We start from the raw sequence: 19619 nt of genomic DNA, 5'->3' as shown, positions 1-19619 counted from the left end.
GATCAGAGGTCAGGAAAACAGATCTTACGATGACAGGCTGAGAGCCATGGGACTCTTTAGCCTGGAAAAGCGCAGGCTCAGGGGTGATCTGACACCACCTATAAGTTTATCAAGGGTGACCACCAGGATCTGGGGGAACCAGAGCGCCCCAAGGGATGACGAGGTTGAACGGTCACAAACTCCTGCTCCAGGCCACCCATCCCCGGCAGGGTGCAGTTTTAGATCATGGCCAGAACCAAGACTCTTGTAGCCATCTCCATAAGCTCTTGCCCTTACCGCCTAGTGTTACCAGAGCAGCAGCTCTACCAGGAGATGTTGTTTCCTCAGTGCCAGGCAGCAGACTGCTGCCTCTAGCTCTGCTGGCCTGAATCTTAAAATGACCACTCATCAGAGCTGGGACCGCACCTATGGGTTGCCTCTTCATGCTCTTAAAGCAGCAGGCACCAAAGGTGCTTTGCTACACACCTTCCCCCTTAAAATAGTTCCTGGGAAAGGTTTCTCCTGCTGCTCCGCCAAAGCAGGTTCCCCTCAGAGGCTGTGAAAGCCTTCTAGTGGCAAGCACCCCCCAAAGGTGCTCCACCTCAATAAGAATGAAGACGATGTAGTGATGACAAAAAAGAGAACCATACCTAATAGGGGGACATGAATATAAATTAACTACTGTTTGCAGTTTGTTCAGCTTTTAGACTGATGAATAAAAATAGAAGAGTGGGCAGTATTTATTACAGCCGACCATCAAAAATATACCCTGTACTAAACACCCTAAAAACTACTCCCCAACAATTAAAATCTTTAAGAAGTGACTTTACCCCTTTTCTAGAAGATATTTAACAGCATCCATGTTCCCACTTCCACATGCCACCATCAAAGGGGTTTTGTAATGTAAATCTCTTACATCTACTGGCACCCCCTCCTCAAAAGCTTTTTTCAGAGATGCAATGTCTCCTGCTTTAACAAGGAAGTTAATATTGGTGAAAGTCTTCCCTGGCTCATCAATATACCATGCAGAGTCATCCTGCACAGGATGTTCAGGTGGATGATCCCGACTGAAACGGTTGCTATCGGTAGCATTCTGAAAGGTCTCAATCATGTACATAGGCCCGCCATCTTTTCGGCGTGGGCATTCATTCTCTGGAATGACACAAATCGGCATGGGGATGGTAAACTTCCCTTTCTTGGCTTTCCCTCTTTTCCCTTTCTTCTTTTTTGGTCCAAAAGATGCAATGAGGTAGGCTTTTTGCAAGTATCTGGAACCTTTTAAAAATTCTTCAATGTTAATTCCCCCAGCACGAGTTTTTTCATGTGCATGGGCAATTGTTTGTATTTGCTCACCATCCACAAAGGCACACTTTTCTTGAATGATTGATATAAAATCATCTTTGGTTACTGTCCCATCCCCTCTGTCGACCACTTCAAACGCCTCACGAAGTGCTGCCTGATGTTCTAAGGACCAGTCGTACAGCCTTAATGACCACTGTGTGTTGGCCTCTTTCACTCCAGGTTTTGAGTACTTAGCAAAGAGCCGTTCAATTTTACGCAGTTCCTTTGCTGCTGCTTTAAAGCCACCTTCTTTGGCAATGATTCTTGGGGTCTTTGTTAATAGATTCTTCCATTTGGGATCACAACCTACCATTAGAGAAATTATTTTAGTGAAAATACTGGGTGTACCAAACTAGCTGAGTCTGAATACAGGAGATTTTCAATATGCTGCTGTAGATAATTAATTAGTAGTTTATCATTTTATACTTTCTTAAGTATGAAGATAAATGTTACAGCAAATTACATTTTATAAATAGTGATAAAGTAGTGGTTAAAAATATGCATGTGTGTGTGTGGGCATGCACACATGTACACTTATGTAAGGCTTTTGAAATGTTTATTTAACCAGTAATAAACCTGGAAAATCAAAATTGAAGTTGAAAATGTCATTCTTAACTCACTGTTTTGTACTTAAGAACTATAGTTTGGCTATCTGAAATGCTGTTGCTTATAGTGTTTCGACCTCAAGAACAGAGAACAGGATTTTTCAGGATCAAGTGAAATCAATGAAATGTTCCAAGGCTACACTGGATTCAATATAATCAAAAAATTATAATAATTCAATGTAATAAAAAATGAGGCTCTCCATGACTCAGTTCCATTGTTCAGATTCTTTAGGTATTTGGAAATAAACACGTTAACTTGATATTGAAATGTAATGGGAATATAGAAGCTGTGAAGGTTTCAACAGCAGCTTTGGACAGTTCTGGAGGCATTTAATCTATCCCATGCTAACAGAATATTTTCCCTAGCTGCTATGCCTGAATGTTTACTCCAGTCTGGTATTAAATTACACAAATCCACTGAGCTTCCACTACTTCTCTTGAGAACTATTCTGCCCTGTCAGTGTCTCAGCCACATTAGTAGGAAAATTTCCTGACAGCTTGTTAGTGAATTTAGTATTCATTTAAAGATGCCAAAGTGACAGCCCTAGAGAGTCAAGTCTGCCTTTTGTGTGGAAGTGAAATCCTATATTTAACACAGAAGAATTTGCATGATGTTTGTAAATACACTCTTTTATTTACCTCTTTGTCCTATAAATTTGCAGCAATCTGCGAAACCCCCTGCAGCAGCATAGTGAAGCGGTGTATTCCCATTCATGGCAATCAGCCCCACATCTCCATTATAGGCAGAAATAATCCTCAGAATCTAGGAAAGAAATGTCAGTGCTATCAAATACCTGTACTAAATACGTTGAGGTAACAGGGGGAGGGAATTGTTTTAAGTAACTGAAACATTGTGTAAGCCATGTTCAATCATCTTGTTCTTCGCCCTGCCTACCACTTTGTCCACATATAAAAGATGATGAGAGAGTGCTATGATGATGTAGCAAACCTGTGTCCCTGAAACCTGGTAATAATAGCTTCTGTTTTTATTTGCTTCCCAAGTTCAATCTCGGCTGTTACCAACCCATGCAGAGGACTGCCTTTAAAACAGAGCAATTACATGCTATAAATAAATGGAAGAATTCCAGTAGAGATCTAAAACAAAGAAGGCACAAGTTGGGTAGAATATGTCATCAGGCTTCTCCACAGCAGAATTATATAGATATTCTGGGAAGAAAAGAAGAGTTGCTAATAACCAGTTTCTTCATCTGTGTTGAAATAATGGCTTTCCCCAGTCATTATCTTGTACAATGTACTCACACCTTAAAAACAGTAGGATTAGATGAAGGAAGGGCAGCTGCTTCCCCCACCATGCACACCTCCAAACTTTCCTTTCATGTTCTCTACCCATAATAGAAACACCTCCTCCATTGGCAGGCTGCACCTCATGAGACATCAATCTTTCTGGAGGGAATCACCCACGTAAGGCAGATGGGAAAGAGCCCACATGTATCGATACCTCAGAGAAAACTGTTGAACAATCGTGAGGGGGAAAAATTCATTGTTTCTGATGGCCTTGTGATGATTTGATAGAAGCTATTCCCAAATACTGACCGTTCTACTTAAATCCAGAAGGACTAGGAAGCTTTGCAGTAAGGTGTCGGTACAATCTACTAAGATACCTCAAAAAAGCCTCCTTTGGCTGCAAAATGGGCAGCATTGTGCCTTTCGTTGTCAAACAGGTTAACATCTCCTCCTTTCTCAAGTATGCCACGCACTACCTCCAGGACACCTTCTCTGGCTGCTTCCATTAAGGCTGTACGACCGGTCACCTGCAAATTAAGCAGATCAGTTTTGCATTGGTATTCTTGCTAACTGGCATAAGCCGGTGTTGCAAGTGGTTATCAGAACTAGAGGCCTCCTTTGTGCATTGCAAAGTAGTAAGAGAGGCTGCCAGCCTTGCATTTCCAGAGTCTTTTGCAGCTTACATTTAGGAACCTAATACTGCAGCCTTCAGAACATGAGCAGTCAAGCCCACAGGCTCAATCCTGCAAGCAGCTGCACACGTAACTGGCTGCATGCATGACACTGAGCAGCCACACTTAAGTCAATGTCCCTTCTTACATGAGGAAAATTGCACATGCACTTTATTAACAGATAGGTCCGTATTGAAAAGCTCCCACTGAAGGTATTCTATACTACGTTTTTCCTTTTCTTGCTCTGCACAAGCCAGGTCCTGAGAATAAGGGAATGCAGATGCCTCAGAGCAGTCTTGCATACAAGCCTGGCACTGCCCTCAGGTTCTCTGTCTTGGGGGCCTCTCTCTGCCTTACTTCTGGGATGTGATGTATTTGGAGCAGAAGCATGAAGCAGGGCATGCCTCACAGTGTCACTCCTGGGCACAGAGGTGGCGTATGCAAACCCTAAGACACATGAGTGGGCAGGTTTTTCGTAAGGGCTTCTCACCCAGCAATTCCCAGTGTTATCAGGTGCTGAAAGAGATTGCCAGACTCTTACTCAAGAGTTAAACAACCATGGAAACACACGTAAAAGAGATCGCTGTTATTTCTGTGTGAGAGATGACATAAAAAAAAAGCAAAAAGGGTCATAAATCCAGCCAATGCAAAGAACTTTGACCAGCAGTGCCTGAAAAGTACTTGTGCTGGCCACCTGCCTTCCTGTCATAAAAAAGGCCAGAATCCAAGAAGATTGGTTGAATTTTCTTCCCTGGCAGGGAAGAACAGCAAGCCTAACTGGGGGAGTGATCTTTCAGGGGAAGGTGAGGTTTGGAGAATTCCACTACTATTATATTCTTGAGCAAAGCTGCCATCTTTTATTACACCAACACCACATCTGTACTGGATAGCCAAGCATGTTTTGCTATGGCAGAACATATATTCTGAAGATTATTTGACTTTGGTTGGCTTTGGTTGGGAAAAATATAGATAGTATACCTTGATTGCATATCTCAGTGGCATGTGCTCTCTCTGCCTTTGCTAAAGCAAGCCCTCAGATAATGCTGGGGTGATGGTTGGAGCATGATTTTAAGGCTCAAAACTCGAAAAAAGATCATCACACAGATAAGGTTTCATGTAAAGGATACATAATTTACTGGTCTATGCACCAATTCAAATATAAATTAATGCATTAACTGGACCACTATTTTTCTGTGTTAGCTGCCTCTGGACTTTGCCTCTTGCAAAAGTGTTTAAGGGTCAGGGAAATACAGCCTAGAATTATTAGGGTTAACTGTTGTCCCTGCATCCCAGAGGTGGTGAAATATCACTAGAATAAATATTTCATTTGTGAAGCACTTGGGGATGAGAGATGCTGCAACCATGTAAAATATAAGTGTTCTTGCCAGACATGGGACAGGCCCCTGCCGTCTCCCTGGACACGATAGCCAGGCAATACAACTGACCACTTTTGAAAATTACTTTGTCAAAGGAAGAGCCATGCTGTTTGAACTCAGCTAAACTGTGGGTCACAGCAAATAGAAATGTCTTTGTCCTGGGGAGCCAATTGAGTGAAAATGGAAGTCATCTGATCCTGAATGAACTGTAAAGAGAAAAAGAGTTCCAAGAGCCCTGTGGATCTGCAGCATGGTCCCCTGGTGAAGGTACTGATTGAATAGAAAAGAATTGATCCTGTGAATTCAAAAGCTCTGATTTCAGATGTTTCATATTGTCTATCTGTGTCCACCTACCACCAGAAAAGAGAGGCCAGAGACTGATTACAGTATATACACAGAGTAACAATCAGACAGCTGGATTATTCCTCAGTGAATAAGGTCTATTTTACAGGTAATTTGGAGGTAGGAGGCTGTGCAAGACAGAGGTAGTTGCTGTAACTGCTGGCCAGGAGCTGCACAAGCCAGCAAGCAGGCTGAATGTTGCTGAAGCACAGGGAGTTTGCTGCGGGGCAGTGCTGTGAACTTCTCCAACCTAGCTTCAATTCACTGACTGATTTGGCAGAGAACCAGGGCAGTGACCCTTTACTATTCCAAGTGGAGGATCTTGCACTATTAGCAAGGGCCAGGACCTCCTATTAGGTGCCCCAGTGTGATCCTGTTCCATCCTGCTTGAGTCTCTGAAAAGCCATTTCTGAAAAGGCATGTGCATCCTCCTTTCTCTGATTTAGTCTTAAGTCTAAAATGAGGGATATATTATAAAAACATGGATTCATGGTTTTCTAAGAACAGGGCAGGGTACAACAGGTTTGCACTTAGGTACCTAAAAGCACCTAGCCTTTCTCTGCACTTTGGAGTTTGCATTATCATTAGCACAGCTCTAATCAGCAGACACACTCAAATTGAAAGCAGCCAGAGCTGAACAGGGAGGGGGCAGGTAGCAGTGCATTCTTTGCATCTCACTCCCCCACCTGGTTTGAGATAGTCTCAATCTTCAGGCCTTCAGGGTAGAGAGCTAACCCCATCTATTTTCTATGGCTCACCATGGGAAGCAAAAAGAACAGTGAGGCATGGCATGTGTGGAGAGAAGAAATTATTAGACTGGGTAATTTTAGAAATAAGGATGAGGGTATGCTTCTGCACTGGTGGGTATCTGAAGCACAGGGAATGCTGAATATGCTGATGGTACTCGGCCAGCTCTTTTTTTCCTTGTTATTAATGCTTCTGAAATAAATGGTCTGGATTATGGCAATCTCCTGCTCAGATGAACAGAGGACAGGGAGGACAAAGTAAAAGGTTTCTTGTAGTTTCTCACCCCCTTGTTCCCATGTAGCCACATTATAGCTCTAAATTTATTGGATATTATTTCAGCATTTGAAACCATAGGCTAGATCCTCAGCTGGTATAAAATGGCACAGTACCACTGAAGCCACAGCAACATATACCTTTTGGGAAACTATACACACCTTCTAGGAAACTAGCATTTTATACATATAACTGGATCCACTGTCCAGGCACAGGACATCCATTTAAATAAATCCAAGATGATGAAGTTGTTGGGTATGGAAGTAACTTATGCACTGCTTTTTAAATGCCTGTCTGCTGCTGCTATTGTTATTCCAATATAAAGATTTTTGGTCATATGCTGTAGTGGTCTTACATCTACATTACAGTAATAAATATTTACATCTACATTACAGCAATAAATATTTCATTATAGGAGTGTTCCTACTGGGTTCATTGCATTGGGGTCTGCTCCTTTTTCCAAGAATCTCAGGCAGATGTCTTTAATCTCATGGGCTTGTTCACAGGCTTGCAGAAATACTGGCTTCCCATCGAGAGTGCAGTTGTTAACATCCGCACCATATTCTAAGACAATCTTAATGCAACGGTAGTGTCGCTTTGTGGGTAAAATGCAGTAGAACAAAACACCTGCAACAAAAAAACCCCAAGAAATGCTGTTAAGATATAAATATTCAGAGCCTGGAATAAATATTGAGGAAGGTTCTTTTGGCCCTAATCAATTAATCTGGTCAGAAAGTGTAAGTAACATTGACACAGACCCATTAACTTCTCAGATTTTAAAGTGCTATCTGTATGAATTCAACTTCAAGATAAGAGCATAGAAAGGAACATATGAAATACTCTTTGGAATTCAATGTGGAGTAACCAATATTCAACTAAATCAGGCCATCGGTATTTAGACATTTACAAAGCTAATTTGTAGCTCTTCCCAATATTTAGAGGCCTGATCCAGAGAAAGTGATTATACTTGCAATGCTACATAAGCCCTTTTGAAAGCGCTTCTCTTGGGTCAAATGGTGTAGCCACCCCTCCCCTTTTCTACCCTGAATGCTAAATAAACACCAAACCCTCATATATTCAGTATCAAGTCACAGGCTTAATGCTGAGCCAAAAACAAAAAATTGTGATGCAGGCATAGGCTCTTTATGTAGATGAGACATTGCCACTAAAGGTGGACTTCCTATGCATGGTCAGCCTGCAACACGTGTTGAGAAATCAAAATGCAATTTGTGTTTGATCCTGGCTCTACCAAGATATTTCCATCCAACAGGTTTAAGCAGGACTCTACCTTTTCCTTCATTATCAACGATGTTCATGTTTGCTCCAGCCTTTGCCAATATATCCAAGGCTAAGTCATGGCCCAGCTCAGCTGCTTTCATCACAGCCGTGCGCCCCATCCGGTCCTGAACATTAGTATAAGCTCCTTGTTCTATCAGGAAGTTGCACATGTCAATGTCATTTGCAATGCAAGCTAAATGAAGGGCAGTCTCTCCATTAGTGGGCTCGGTGAAATTAATGAGGTCTTGGAATCCAAGCTTGGTCATCTTTTCTATCTGCTTCTTATCCCTCTGGCGAACGCACTGTAGGACTTTGTAGATCTGCAAGTGTTCAAGTCTTTTGTCTGCTAAAGACATTTCTGATCAGCTGATGTGGGTTGTCCTCCAGAGAAGAACTTTCTGGGCACAAACCATGTAACTTCCCTACTGGGACAAAATTACATGAAGTTATTCTCCTTGCAAGCAATAATAGGTTGGGTCCAAAGCACCTACCACTCAAGGCTTCAGGGGCACTAAGCCCCCCATGGTTCCTGATTAGGCCATTCTGTGCATGTTTAAGACGGACATAGTAAAAAGAAGGGTTAAAGATCTGCCAGGCCTTCTGGCCCATTAGGGGAAGGCACAGCAAGTTATGTAGCCAACAGAATCCAAGGGAGTGATGTGGTTGGCATTCTGTCTGGACACTTTTGAATCCCCAACCAGGTATTCCTTTACTTGGACTGACTGGATGCAGCCTTTAGCACAGGGATATTAAAATCATACAGCCCCGCAGGCCAGATAAGTGGCATAGGACTGGACTATAGGCCAGATCAGAAGCACAGGGCGAGCCCCACAGACTGCGTTGGGCCCATGGACCTTCCCTGCTTCCCCCTGCATGCCAGATCTAGTGGCCACAGCACTCAGTCCAGCTGGTCCAGGACTGCATTGCATGTGGTCCCCACTCTGGCCAGCACAGGACACAAGCCACACACAGTGACTGCTCCAGTCAGTCTGGAGTGGACACCGCATGCAGCATGGGTCCTGAACCAGCTGGAGCAAGCACTGGAGCTGGCATGCAGGGGACCCATGAAGCATGCCCCCTCCCACCCTTCATGTTGGATCCAGCGCCTGCTCTGGCTGGTCTGAGACTGCCACAGCAGTGCCTGTCTGAAGCAGGCCACTTATGACGTGTGTTCTGCACTGGCTGGAGTGGGTAACAGATCCTGCATGTAATGAAATTAGGGTCCTGGACAGGCAGGGCCAGATTATGTGGCTTGGGCATACAGGCCATATCTTTGATACCTCTGCTTTAACACAAGCCCAGAGCAAAAGTCAAACCTGCACCTCTGAAGCCTCAGTGAGAAACTTAGCCACTCACTCTGCCATCACACCCATTACACACCTGCACATGTACAACCCTTTTGTTCTTTAGGAAGACTCCCCAGTCACTGAGCATTTAAATGGTTACATGTTATTTAATAGGAAAATTAAATACTGGATTGAATGTAGTTAGGAGTGAGCGTGGAAGCTGTTTTCTATTACAAGGAATGTTATCCTGAGCCTGAATAGATGCAATTAAATGAAAGAGGGTTGATGACCCTCTGTTTTAATGCTTTCATTAGAAAAAAAAAAATAATCAGAAGTCACAGTTTCCTCTGCTCTTGCTGAAGCATACAGCCTGACATTCACTTCTGTTGCAGAAGGCCAGTAAAAGAGCTCCACACCATTTAATTTCCACTTGAGCCCGATTTTGTAGTAAATGGTGTATGGACATTGGACTGAGTCCTCTCTGCAAAGGATGAATTGCACCCCCACTGATTCCTGGGATAGAGCTTGGCAATGGGAATTGTCAAAGATGGCTCTGGCAGTCTCATTGAAGTTGCTGTCTTGTCCATTAGTAAATCACCTCACACAGTCTGACGCATCCTAGTATAAATGATAGCCTCCATCCAGCAGAGTAATGGAACCAGAATAGCAGAGGGGTTGCAGGAGTGAGGGAACCATCCACTGTACTGGGAAAGCTTTTATAGTTCCTGACAAATAACTGTAATGTTTGTCAGGCATTTTTGAATAATCCTCATATTTTTCTTGTTTTAGTGGGAAGGCCATTGAAAAAGTTTGCAATGGCTCTGTACCCTGCTGTAATAGAATATATTCTTTTCTAGTACCTGCTTGCTTCCCTGAGTAATATGTTAGCTCAGAAATGTTAAATAAAATGCACAAGCACTCACTGTTTGCAATCTAAACATGACAAAATATGCCAGCTAATTTTAACCTTACATCAGTCCATACTTTAAGGAATCACCTTCCCATTATTCTCTCTTTTATGCATCACGTTGAAAGTTTGACATTCTGCTCAGAAATTTTCAAACTACATATCAAGTTCTATTCTATTCTACAATCTTCACTCCTACAGTATCTGAACACCTTCTGAAAATGCATCAAGTAATATGACTAACATATCTCATCGTTCCCTTCTCTCTCTGTCATCCTTACATGTATGACATTATATTATTTTGTTAAAGGAAATAAATGCACTCTGACATCAGGCAATAACAAACAGCCTATTGTTAAAGAAGAGCTGCATGCTAGTGTTTTGTCCCAGTAGGGAAGTGACTTACTTGTGTATTCTGCCTTCTGGGTCACTGGGGAAGCTACAAAACAGAAGGGAGTTTCAGTTTGACAGCTTTAAAATATTACAAAGCTGTTTGGAAGCAGGGATTCAACACAGTAGTTCATCACTGGGCTTTTACTGAAGAGTGAAATTGTGAGCTCTGCAAGACTTGGTTTCTGACAGAATTACTAAGAATAGCAGGCAGCCGCTAGGGCCCAGGTTTTCAAGTATTTAGGCACCCCATTCCCACTGAAATAAGAATGGAGTAAAGCCTTTGAAAGCCTGGGCTTAAGTGTTTGGAGCATGAATGCTTTTCCTGACTGCATTCCCTGCTTCCTATTGTTTTGCTGCATTAGAAAAGGATTAGTTCACTTAAAAAATCTTCCTTACTTTTTTTGGTGAGGAACCCTTTCTTCCCCTGTATAATTGGTGCTGTGGTAGAAAGTTGAGGCCCTTAATAAGGAATCACCCCCCACTGCAGGAAATACTGTGTAAACACATAACCAAAAAATATTCCCTGCCTTAGGAAACTTAAAGTAGCCTTCTTGTGGGGCAGGATTTTGTCTGGCCTCATACTGATGTACAGGTAATCCTTGTGCGCCCCCAACTTTGAGCTAGGGTCAGCTGTAATCACACTCTCTGCTCCTTGTCAGTGCATCTAGGGCAGTGGTGCTCAACCTTTTTGCCCTGTGAGCCAGATGTGAGATGCCGAGATGTGTCTTTCACTCAGATGCGTCTGTGGGCTGGATCTGGCTGGTAAACTTAATCTGGCTGCTGGGGGCTGGGGGGTGACCTGGCCCCGTTCCAGCCACACGAGGGACAGGCCTGGGTCTGATCCAGCTGTGCAGCAACACGGTGGGACATGGATCCATCCATATGTAGCTTGGTTATTTGGCAGGGGGGAGGGATTAATATTGCCACCACTCCCCTGCCACCAAATTTCCCAAACTGGGGATCGTGTGTGGCAGACGCTGTGGCTTTGAGGGCTGGATTTGGACCAAGGGCCAGGGACTGAACACCCCTGGATCCAGAGCATAAAACATTCCAGCATTAGGAATGTCTCCAGCCCATATCCCTCCTGGCCAGCTTAATGGACATGTCAGTGAGAAGACAGCATGTTGCACCACTCCAATATAGGCTAACTTCCTCCACAGTCTGGATGTAGGGGTATGCCAATACCAAATACTACAGTACAGGGTAAATAGACACAACTTAGCTCTAAATGAGCTAGCTTAGAAGCAGTCTTGCACCGGTAGCATAGAGCTCCACATGGGCTTCTCAGTAGCCCATGTGGAGCTCCTTGCTACAATGGCTTGACTAAGTTAGGTGTGGTACCCACATCAGCTTGTTTAGAACTAATTTAGTTCACATTGGGCTGCACTGAAATGTGCAGCATGGACACAATTTCACTCATCAGTCTTCAAGATTTCCTTTTTACCTGGTGGTCAGGAAAGAGTTTATCCAAGGAGAGAATCAGTGACACAAAGAATGTAGGAAGCTCCTTGCCCTTACTATAAAGCATGGCTTCCCAAAATTTTTGTCAGTGTGACCCCATTTATGACCCCATTTCCTCAGCCTGGCCCTTCACTCCCAACTCGCAGCCCCCTGGCCCTGCTGGTGCCCCTCACTCCCAATCTGCAGCCCCCCATTCTCCCCAAGTGCCCCAGGGTTAGGGTCCTCAGCCCCCTTCTCCACCACCCCAACAATGCCTGAGCCCTGGCTGCCACCCGCAGGAAGCAACAGCTGCTAAGGCCAGAGCGCCGCGTGGCAGCAGGATGGGGAACCCCAAGCCCATAGTGGGTAGCCTGCATCCTCCTCCCTCGCCCCCCCATTCCCTCCCCCATAGGTGGCACGGCCAGAGCAGAGCCCATGGGGGGGAGGATGCAGGCTGCTGCTGTGGGCTTGGGGCTCCCCACCCTGCTGCCCTTCCCCCAGCCCTCTGCAGCCCAGCAGGCAGGACCTGGCACAAAAAAGCACCGTGCCATGACCCCATCCTCTGATATTGTGACCCATTTGAGTTCACACCCCACAGTTTAGGAACCACTTCTATAAAGTGTAAAAATCCATTGTTTTATCAAAGACTAGGAGTTGCTGACTCAGGGTAAAAATAGCTGTTGCCTGAGATTGCATTTCTGCTGCCATAAGTATTTTTATGGCAGCACAAATAATGAGCAATGACGTCCCTACCTTTTGTCCCAACACATCAGGGGTCAACAAAAAGAAGTGTAAAATAGGGCCACTTTGTCTACTTCAATAAAGTGGCCCTATTTTACACTTCATTGAGGCAGGCATCTATTCGCTCTGTGGTGAGAGAATGCAAGCAGCCCAGAGCTGCCCACACTCTCCAGCACTCTGGACAAATAATCTGGGGGCTGGAGGGGTTTAATCCCATGCACCCCAGGAATTCACACAGCATCTTGGGTCCCTCAAGCCCCAGGAGCACCTGACTGGCTTTCCTTCCTTACGAGGCATGCTCTGAGGAATCTCAAGCCATCTTGGTAAGAGGGCAAAGTCGGGGTTCCCTGTTTATGGAGGCCTGCCCTGGGATCTCCAGGGGAACATTTTCATAAGTGGGGAAAGGTCCCAGAGTGGAGGCATGGGACCTGAGGAATCCCTGGCACCCTGCATCTCCATACCAGGATGCGTGAGACTTGATGCAGGACAACAGGCAATGTATGTTTCACCCAATAAAGGTGATCAGCTGTGGTGAAATGTGTCCTGCCCCAGCTGATCCACTTCATTTGGTGACATCTGTTTTTACTTTTAGAGCACACAATATGGGCCACATTATTCTTCACTTCTGTCAAGGAAGCAAGGGATTAATTTACACCAGGCATGGCCAAACCATGGCACAGGTGCCTGTGTGTGTTGCATGTGGCTGGTCAGAGAGGGAGCAGGGAGAACAGCTGCAGATAGTACAGGGAGCAGAAAACAGAAGAGCAGATGGGACAGGGAGCACAGGGCAAGGAAGCAGAAAAAAAGCGTAGAAGGGCGGGAAAGGGAAGGAGATTTGAGTGGCACTCAGTGAAGGTGTGGGGCTTACATTGTGACATGCCTGCCAGAAAAGTTGGGTCCCACGAATTTATACCATCTGAAGATCTGACAGTTTATTATACTTGAGGCTTTCCCAAGTATCTTTAAAAAATTTTCTGCAAGTCTGGATTTGATGGAGTACTTGTCAGGAATGGAGTTAGGAGCAATGCTTGCATTGTCTTCCTGTCCTTCTCCCTCATATATGTCCATGAAGGAACTGTGTTGCAATTTAGAATGATTAATATTTGGAATATGGTACATTTACAGAGCTGGGGTGATGTTCACTATATCTGGGTTTGATTTTGTCTTATGGTGTATTATCTAATTCAAAATATATTACCATTAGATTTTATTTTATATGTACTTACACACTGTGTATGGGAATACTATTTATATTATTATTTATTTACATACACATGCAGCATTAAAACCACATAACACCAAATAAGCTGCCATTCTATATCTTATTTCACCTGTTTATTGATTGCTTGGTTCTCAGGTTTTAGTTACTGCTTACTATTCAAGCCTTATTCTCAATTCAGATTGGTTAAGTTTAGCCTGGGCTTTTTTGTAGAACTCATTGCTTAGTACAGAGTGCTTCATGCACAATGGTGCTTTTCAACACACATCCAGGAAATAAGGTGTTTGTTTTATTTTTGTTTTACGTATGAGGAGCTGAAAGAAGTGTTAAGGTAACACCTGCCCAATAGTTTGTGGTGTCCACTTTGAGATGCCAAGAATTTGGACTTTCAGATATTTAAGATTCTGCAGTACCTTATTAGTCCAAAGCTCTCACCAACTTCAGTCACAATAGTGAATGCTCTGCGATTCTTCAGCTTACAGCTGAACTGTTTTACTTTTGGCTCCCGGAAAATGAGGAACATGTAATCAGCAGCCACTTGTGAAGTGTTTGGCTTACAAGACTTGCTCAGCATCACCTGGAAACTCTTTGGCAGACACAGGATAGAATCTATTTCTCCATGGCAGCAGTCAGCTTCCTTGACCAAAAGACCCTCCTGTGTCTTCCTACAGCTCTGGCTTTCACCAGGGCTGGATTAACCTTTTAGTGGGCCCTAGACAAACAAAGTCATGGGCTCCAGGTCAGTCAAGACCCCCCCGCCCCACCCCTGCACCGCCATCTGCAGGGAGCAGGGCTCGGAGACACCGCTAGGAAGCAGCAACCCTGGTGGTGAGGATGGTGTAGGGGAGGGGAAGGGAAGGAAGGTGGACAGGGTTATTCATGCCACAGCCACAGAGGGAAAGATTGGGCCCCCTGCAGCTGAGGACCCTAGGCATGTGTCTAGTTTTCCTATGCATTAATCTGGCCCTGGCTCTCACTCATTACACACTGTCCAACTTCAGGAACAAATTAGACAGTGGTCCTCCAGATTACAGCTTCTTTCATTACAATACTTTTCAACATCTTACTAGTCTGTATTAGGTAAATACTAAGAACTCTGGGTGCCTATACACGTGCTGGTTCACATTCTAATTATAACCCTCCAGTGTGACCTCATCATCATGTGTATAAGCCTATGGGGAATTTAAAAATGGCCACTGGGATTCTTTATCTAAACCTCATCAAATGAGATTTAGATGAAGTATCCTGCGGGAGCGTAATATACATGACAGCGCCCATGTCTGAGTGGCAAACTGTGCAGTTGTCAATGCTCAGTCATTTGGTACTTGCATAATAAAGTAGTAAATGACTGCGCTGTAACTGGCATTACTGCACAGTATTTTTTCTGATGCTATTCGGTAGTAGCAATGAGCTATTGTGCAGTAGCTCATTACTCCTGCGCATTAGTGTCGCATCAGGGTTAGTGCCCCCAGAGCTACTGTGAAGCAGCAATGAGCTACTACACAGTAGATGCTGCCAGTGAGGTGTTTTAATTAAAACAGCTCTCTGGGAACCGCTCTAAATGCCCCCCTGCCTCCCTGAGCACAGGCAGCCAGTGCCTGTTACATCATTTTAATTGGTTTGACCTGTAATCTATTATTCTTTGTTGGGAGAGAAAGGACTGTTAGTAAAATTTTAAGCCAGGGACAGCCTGGGTAAGACTGCACATACCTATGACCATAAGCTTATATCCTGGCTTGTAATGGTTGGTAACAATTTCATGCCTGTCTTGATAAACACAAAGGGAGATACCAGTTGGTTGTTCCAGACTGTATCATGATTTTGGAATGGATTCATCTGAGAATAGATAACTCATTTGAATTATTTCACTTAATTCCACCTAATTATTTCTCCAGTATGCCTAGTATTATGAAACGCCTTTTAAACCAGTTCCTATTATCTCATGGAATTTGCCAACCAGATGAGGGTTACCTAGATACAGGGGAAATTTTTCAAAGACACAATATGAATTAGGCATCAGACTCATTCACTGACATATGGAAGATGAGTATTTAACCACCCCTTCCATCTTTGAAAATCTCTGCCACCATCTCTCATGGCAACAGTAAATGTTTTTTTTTTATTGCATTGCTGCTTGAATATGGTTTCCTACTACTGTAATACAGAAAACACAATACTAACTAATGAACATGCTTAACGTTTCTTGAACAAGGAGTCCCACAGGCTTTGATATAAGCCTTCATAGGGTTGGGCCCTTATAATGAAAGAATGAGATTTGATAGAAAATATCTTTTTTCTTTTTTTTCTGTTTACTTTGCCAATAAAACAGCACTTTGCAGAAAAGCAGTTCCACTGTGTCCTCTCTATAGCCAGTTTCCCATTGTTTATGTGCATCTCTTCCATAGCAACAAGGGAAAGAAAACAAAATATGTTTTCAAAAATAGAAAATGTCTTTGTAAAACTGCAAAAATTGATAGAGAAGCTTAGAGATAGCTTCTCAATCACTGAAACTTGTTTTTTCTTTTAACAACTTGACATGCTCTTTTAACTATTCACCAACCTGGTAAACAAACTTGTCAGGCATTTTATGATTATTTTAAAAGATATTATAGCACTTTTCAAGCTTCATCTGCTTACACAATGGTGCATAGATAAGCATAAGCAATACATTCTGACATAAAATAACTTAATATGCTAACAATACCTCACTGTGTTTACTGCTTTACACTAGTAGTTCATGGGACTTCAGCTGCATGATTCCCATTGACTAATGTTTAATGGGAGCTATACAATAAAAGCCTCATGAAAATTTATTCCAGTTTAGTGAATAATCAACATACTGCAGTGCTATAGTTAAATCACAGATATTTTCCTTTCTAAGCCTTTAATGATTTCACACTTTCCTATAAAGGATTATGCTTGACATGAAACATATAGTATAGAGTGACACACACTTCTGTTTCTATTTTAGAATCACTAACTCTCCAGTTCTGTTTGAGCTCGATCGAGGTTGATTTTGACTGAAGTCAATGTGCTTCTGAATTGGTACAAGAGTCAGTGCATGACAGCTTTCAAATGAAGGAGGTCAAGGCCCAATCCTGAGCTCTGTGTAGCAGAGAAGGTGCTTAGGAGGCCTGAAGGCTGAGGAATTGATCGTAAAATATGTGCATTCTCTTGTCCCCAGTGTGCATATCTAGCTTTCATGAAATAGGACAGTATCTGTGCAGGGGTGACCTTCCCCTTTAACTGCAAGGAAGCTGGGGCTTGCCAGTTTTCTTCAATTAAGACCTTCCTGCTATACTTGGGCTTAAGTGGAAAAAAGCTTAGCAGATGAGGGCTACATGGGGAAGGAGATATGTTGTTGCTACTATAAAGAGGTCTGTCAGAGAATTGGTCTAGGCTTCTACTGCCTGGAGCTAGCAGTGAGCTATGAGAAAGGGGGCCTGGAGTGAATGAGGGGAGTTGCTGAGAAGAAGGGAAGTAAGTGAGGGAGGGTGGAAAGCTGCATTCGTCTGTTTAGGGCGGGTGGAAGAGGAAACCGAGGCAGGCTTGCTTCCCATCCTCCTCTCCCTCTCCCCCCCACTTAAAACTGAGCTTGGGTACCATGGAGAAAAGGTGAGCTATGGCAAAACCATTCAAATGTGCATGCTCCTTCCCAGCTATAAAAAGGGTGTGCTTGTTCGTTTTTAAAAAAAGGTAAGGTTAACAAAGAAACAAATAGACCTCAAATCAGCAAAGTGCACCCAAGCTCAGTTTTAATGCGGGGGGGAGGATGGGAAGCAAGCCTGCCTCAGTTTCCTCTTCCACCCCACCAGACACACCATTCCTCACTTAGTAGTCTGGCATCAACACCAGCTCTCCAGCTGATTCTTTAACAAGTTTTACTGCTCACTGTACAGTACCCAAAGCTACCTCTGGAATCGCTTCTACTGGCAGGCAGTAGGAAAACCCACATCTGCTCACTCATCTAGATCCCAGCCCAAGAACCGGGTCCAAAATAGCCGTGTGCAACCTTCCACCCTCTCCCATTTACCTCCTTTCTTCTCAGCAGCTTCTCTCATTCACCCCAGGCCCCCTTTCTATGAGCTGTAGTCTGCTAGGATCCAGCATCACACTTGTCTCTGTAGCAGAGCTGTCAAGCGCCCTGGTCCCCCTCAGGAAGAGGGCTGTCACCCATAATACATCAAACTTTTCATGTGTCCATCACCAATGCTCTGTATGCATCACACTTGGCTTTGTAGTCCCCAGAGATCTGTCCTTGTGCATTAGAAGGGTCATGCTCCATTCCATTCGGCCTCAGTCAGGTGCCCTGGGGTCCTCAGCCAGCTGCTAAGGTAGCTCCTGAAACATCGTCCAGGCTATCCCTTACCCCAAGTCTTTGTTGCTTGCCTGAGCTAGGTAGGTTGGCTATTACACCCTTTACCCTCATGTGGAAACTGACTGCGGGGCCACGTCGTGGTAAGCACTGGCTTACACTGCCTGTAAGCGAGAGGTTCCTCCCACAGAGGTCATGCAAAACAGGGGGACTCAGTGAAAAAACCCCCACATTTCTATGGCAGACAAGGTTCTTTGGGTAAATGAGATATCTTTTATTAGACCAACTATCTAGTTGGTCTAATAAAAGATATTGCATTTCCTGGAAGAAACTATGCCCTTAGACCAACCTGGCTACAACCAACAACACTGCATTTCTATGACACTTCTTGCTGGGATCATTTGATCTCAGCAGTACTCCTGTCCAAAGCAGGGGGGTGGGGTGTTTAGACTTGATGATCTTTTGAGGTCCCTTCCAGCCCTTCATTTCTGATTCTCTGGCTAATACACTTGGGACAACATGACTGCTTGTTGTCTCCTGCTTTATCCTGCTGTCCCTGCTGGGGATGCCCAGAGCTGAACTGTAGCTCCAATCCACAGCAAGTCCCCCTGACCTCCCTTGGCACAGCACCGTACCTAGGCTCCTGGTGGCCCCGGGCAAACTTTTAGTATCAAGCTGCCCTATGCCAAAGATAATGATAATAATTTTAAAAATTACCATTTTGGGCACCCCTTTCTGTCCAGGCCCTGGGCGAAATTATCATGTTTGGACCACCCCCACTTCTTTCTGGGACCCGGGCAGCCACCTGGTTCGCCCATGCCTATGTCCGGCCCTGGGCACTTGGTATGGGTGGGTGAGAATGTAGTTATCCTAGCAGGCAGACTGGAAGATGCCAGGAAGAAGCTCCCTATGGACCCCCCATGGGGGGGCAGCAACCAGCCCCTTGCTTCGTCCCAGGCAGCAGCCCAATCCCTCCAGATGCTCCTTGGGCATTTTTTTGTCCAGCCACCAGCCCCCCAGCTGGTCCAAGCAGGGCACCTGTGCTCAGTCTGCTGTTGGGGGGTGGGGGGCTCCCTGCCAGAGGCTGCGGGGGCGCAGGGCTTACCTCGGAGCCGGGGCAGGTGCCCGCCCCCCTGCGCCGGGGCACGGGGCTCGCGAGCGGCGGGGCGCGGGGGGATTGTTAGCCCGGGGTTCCTATAGCAACAGAACGGCGGCGGCGCCTACGTCATAATAGCGGCACAATGAGCGGCCCTGGCGCGAGGGTTCGGCTCGGCTCGCTCCAGCCTGCCCTGCCGGCTTTCTGACCGTCCTATCACCCCCACTTACTCCTGTCAGGTCTCCTCTAGGTCCGCCAGGGAGGGCCACCAGTCTGACTCCAGTACAGATCCTGTCATCGCTGCTGTCGCTCCACGGGCTGCACCTGTGGGTCACTGAACCAACTGTTTTGGGGATAAAATCAAC

At 44.7% G+C, this 19619-nt stretch overlaps 1 protein-coding gene across 3 annotated transcripts in view; it reads right to left on the bottom strand.

Annotated features, from left to right (window-relative positions):
* The window catches only part of ANKEF1 (ankyrin repeat and EF-hand domain containing 1), a 44599-nt gene extending 25270 nt beyond the window's left edge, over positions 1–19329 (bottom strand). Inside the window, exons 1-6 of one of the 3 annotated variants that reach the window (XM_019549104.1) lie at positions 19264–19329; positions 7868–8255; positions 7007–7206; positions 3548–3697; positions 2565–2688; positions 810–1626 (exon numbers count right to left, since the gene is read on the bottom strand). In XM_019549104.1, the coding sequence (XP_019404649.1) occupies positions 810–1626; positions 2565–2688; positions 3548–3697; positions 7007–7206; positions 7868–8213 (1637 nt within the window). In that variant the 5' untranslated portion in view covers positions 8214–8255; positions 19264–19329. Of the gene's footprint in view, positions 1–809; positions 1627–2564; positions 2689–3547; positions 3698–7006; positions 7207–7867; positions 8256–15553; positions 15661–19263 lie in introns of those variants that run through there. The other 2 variants (XM_019549105.1, XM_019549106.1) reach the window with 2 other exon arrangements.
* Between the last annotated feature and the right edge of the window lie 290 nt (positions 19330–19619).

The sequence above is a fragment of the Crocodylus porosus genome, unplaced genomic scaffold, assembly GCF_001723895.1.
Source record: "Crocodylus porosus isolate Cpor-Errol unplaced genomic scaffold, CroPor_comp1, whole genome shotgun sequence".
NCBI classification, from domain to species: Eukaryota; Metazoa; Chordata; order Crocodylia; family Crocodylidae; genus Crocodylus; species Crocodylus porosus.
The sequence above is the reverse complement of the archived record's forward strand: the minus strand, read 5'-3'. Positions and strand labels throughout refer to the sequence as shown.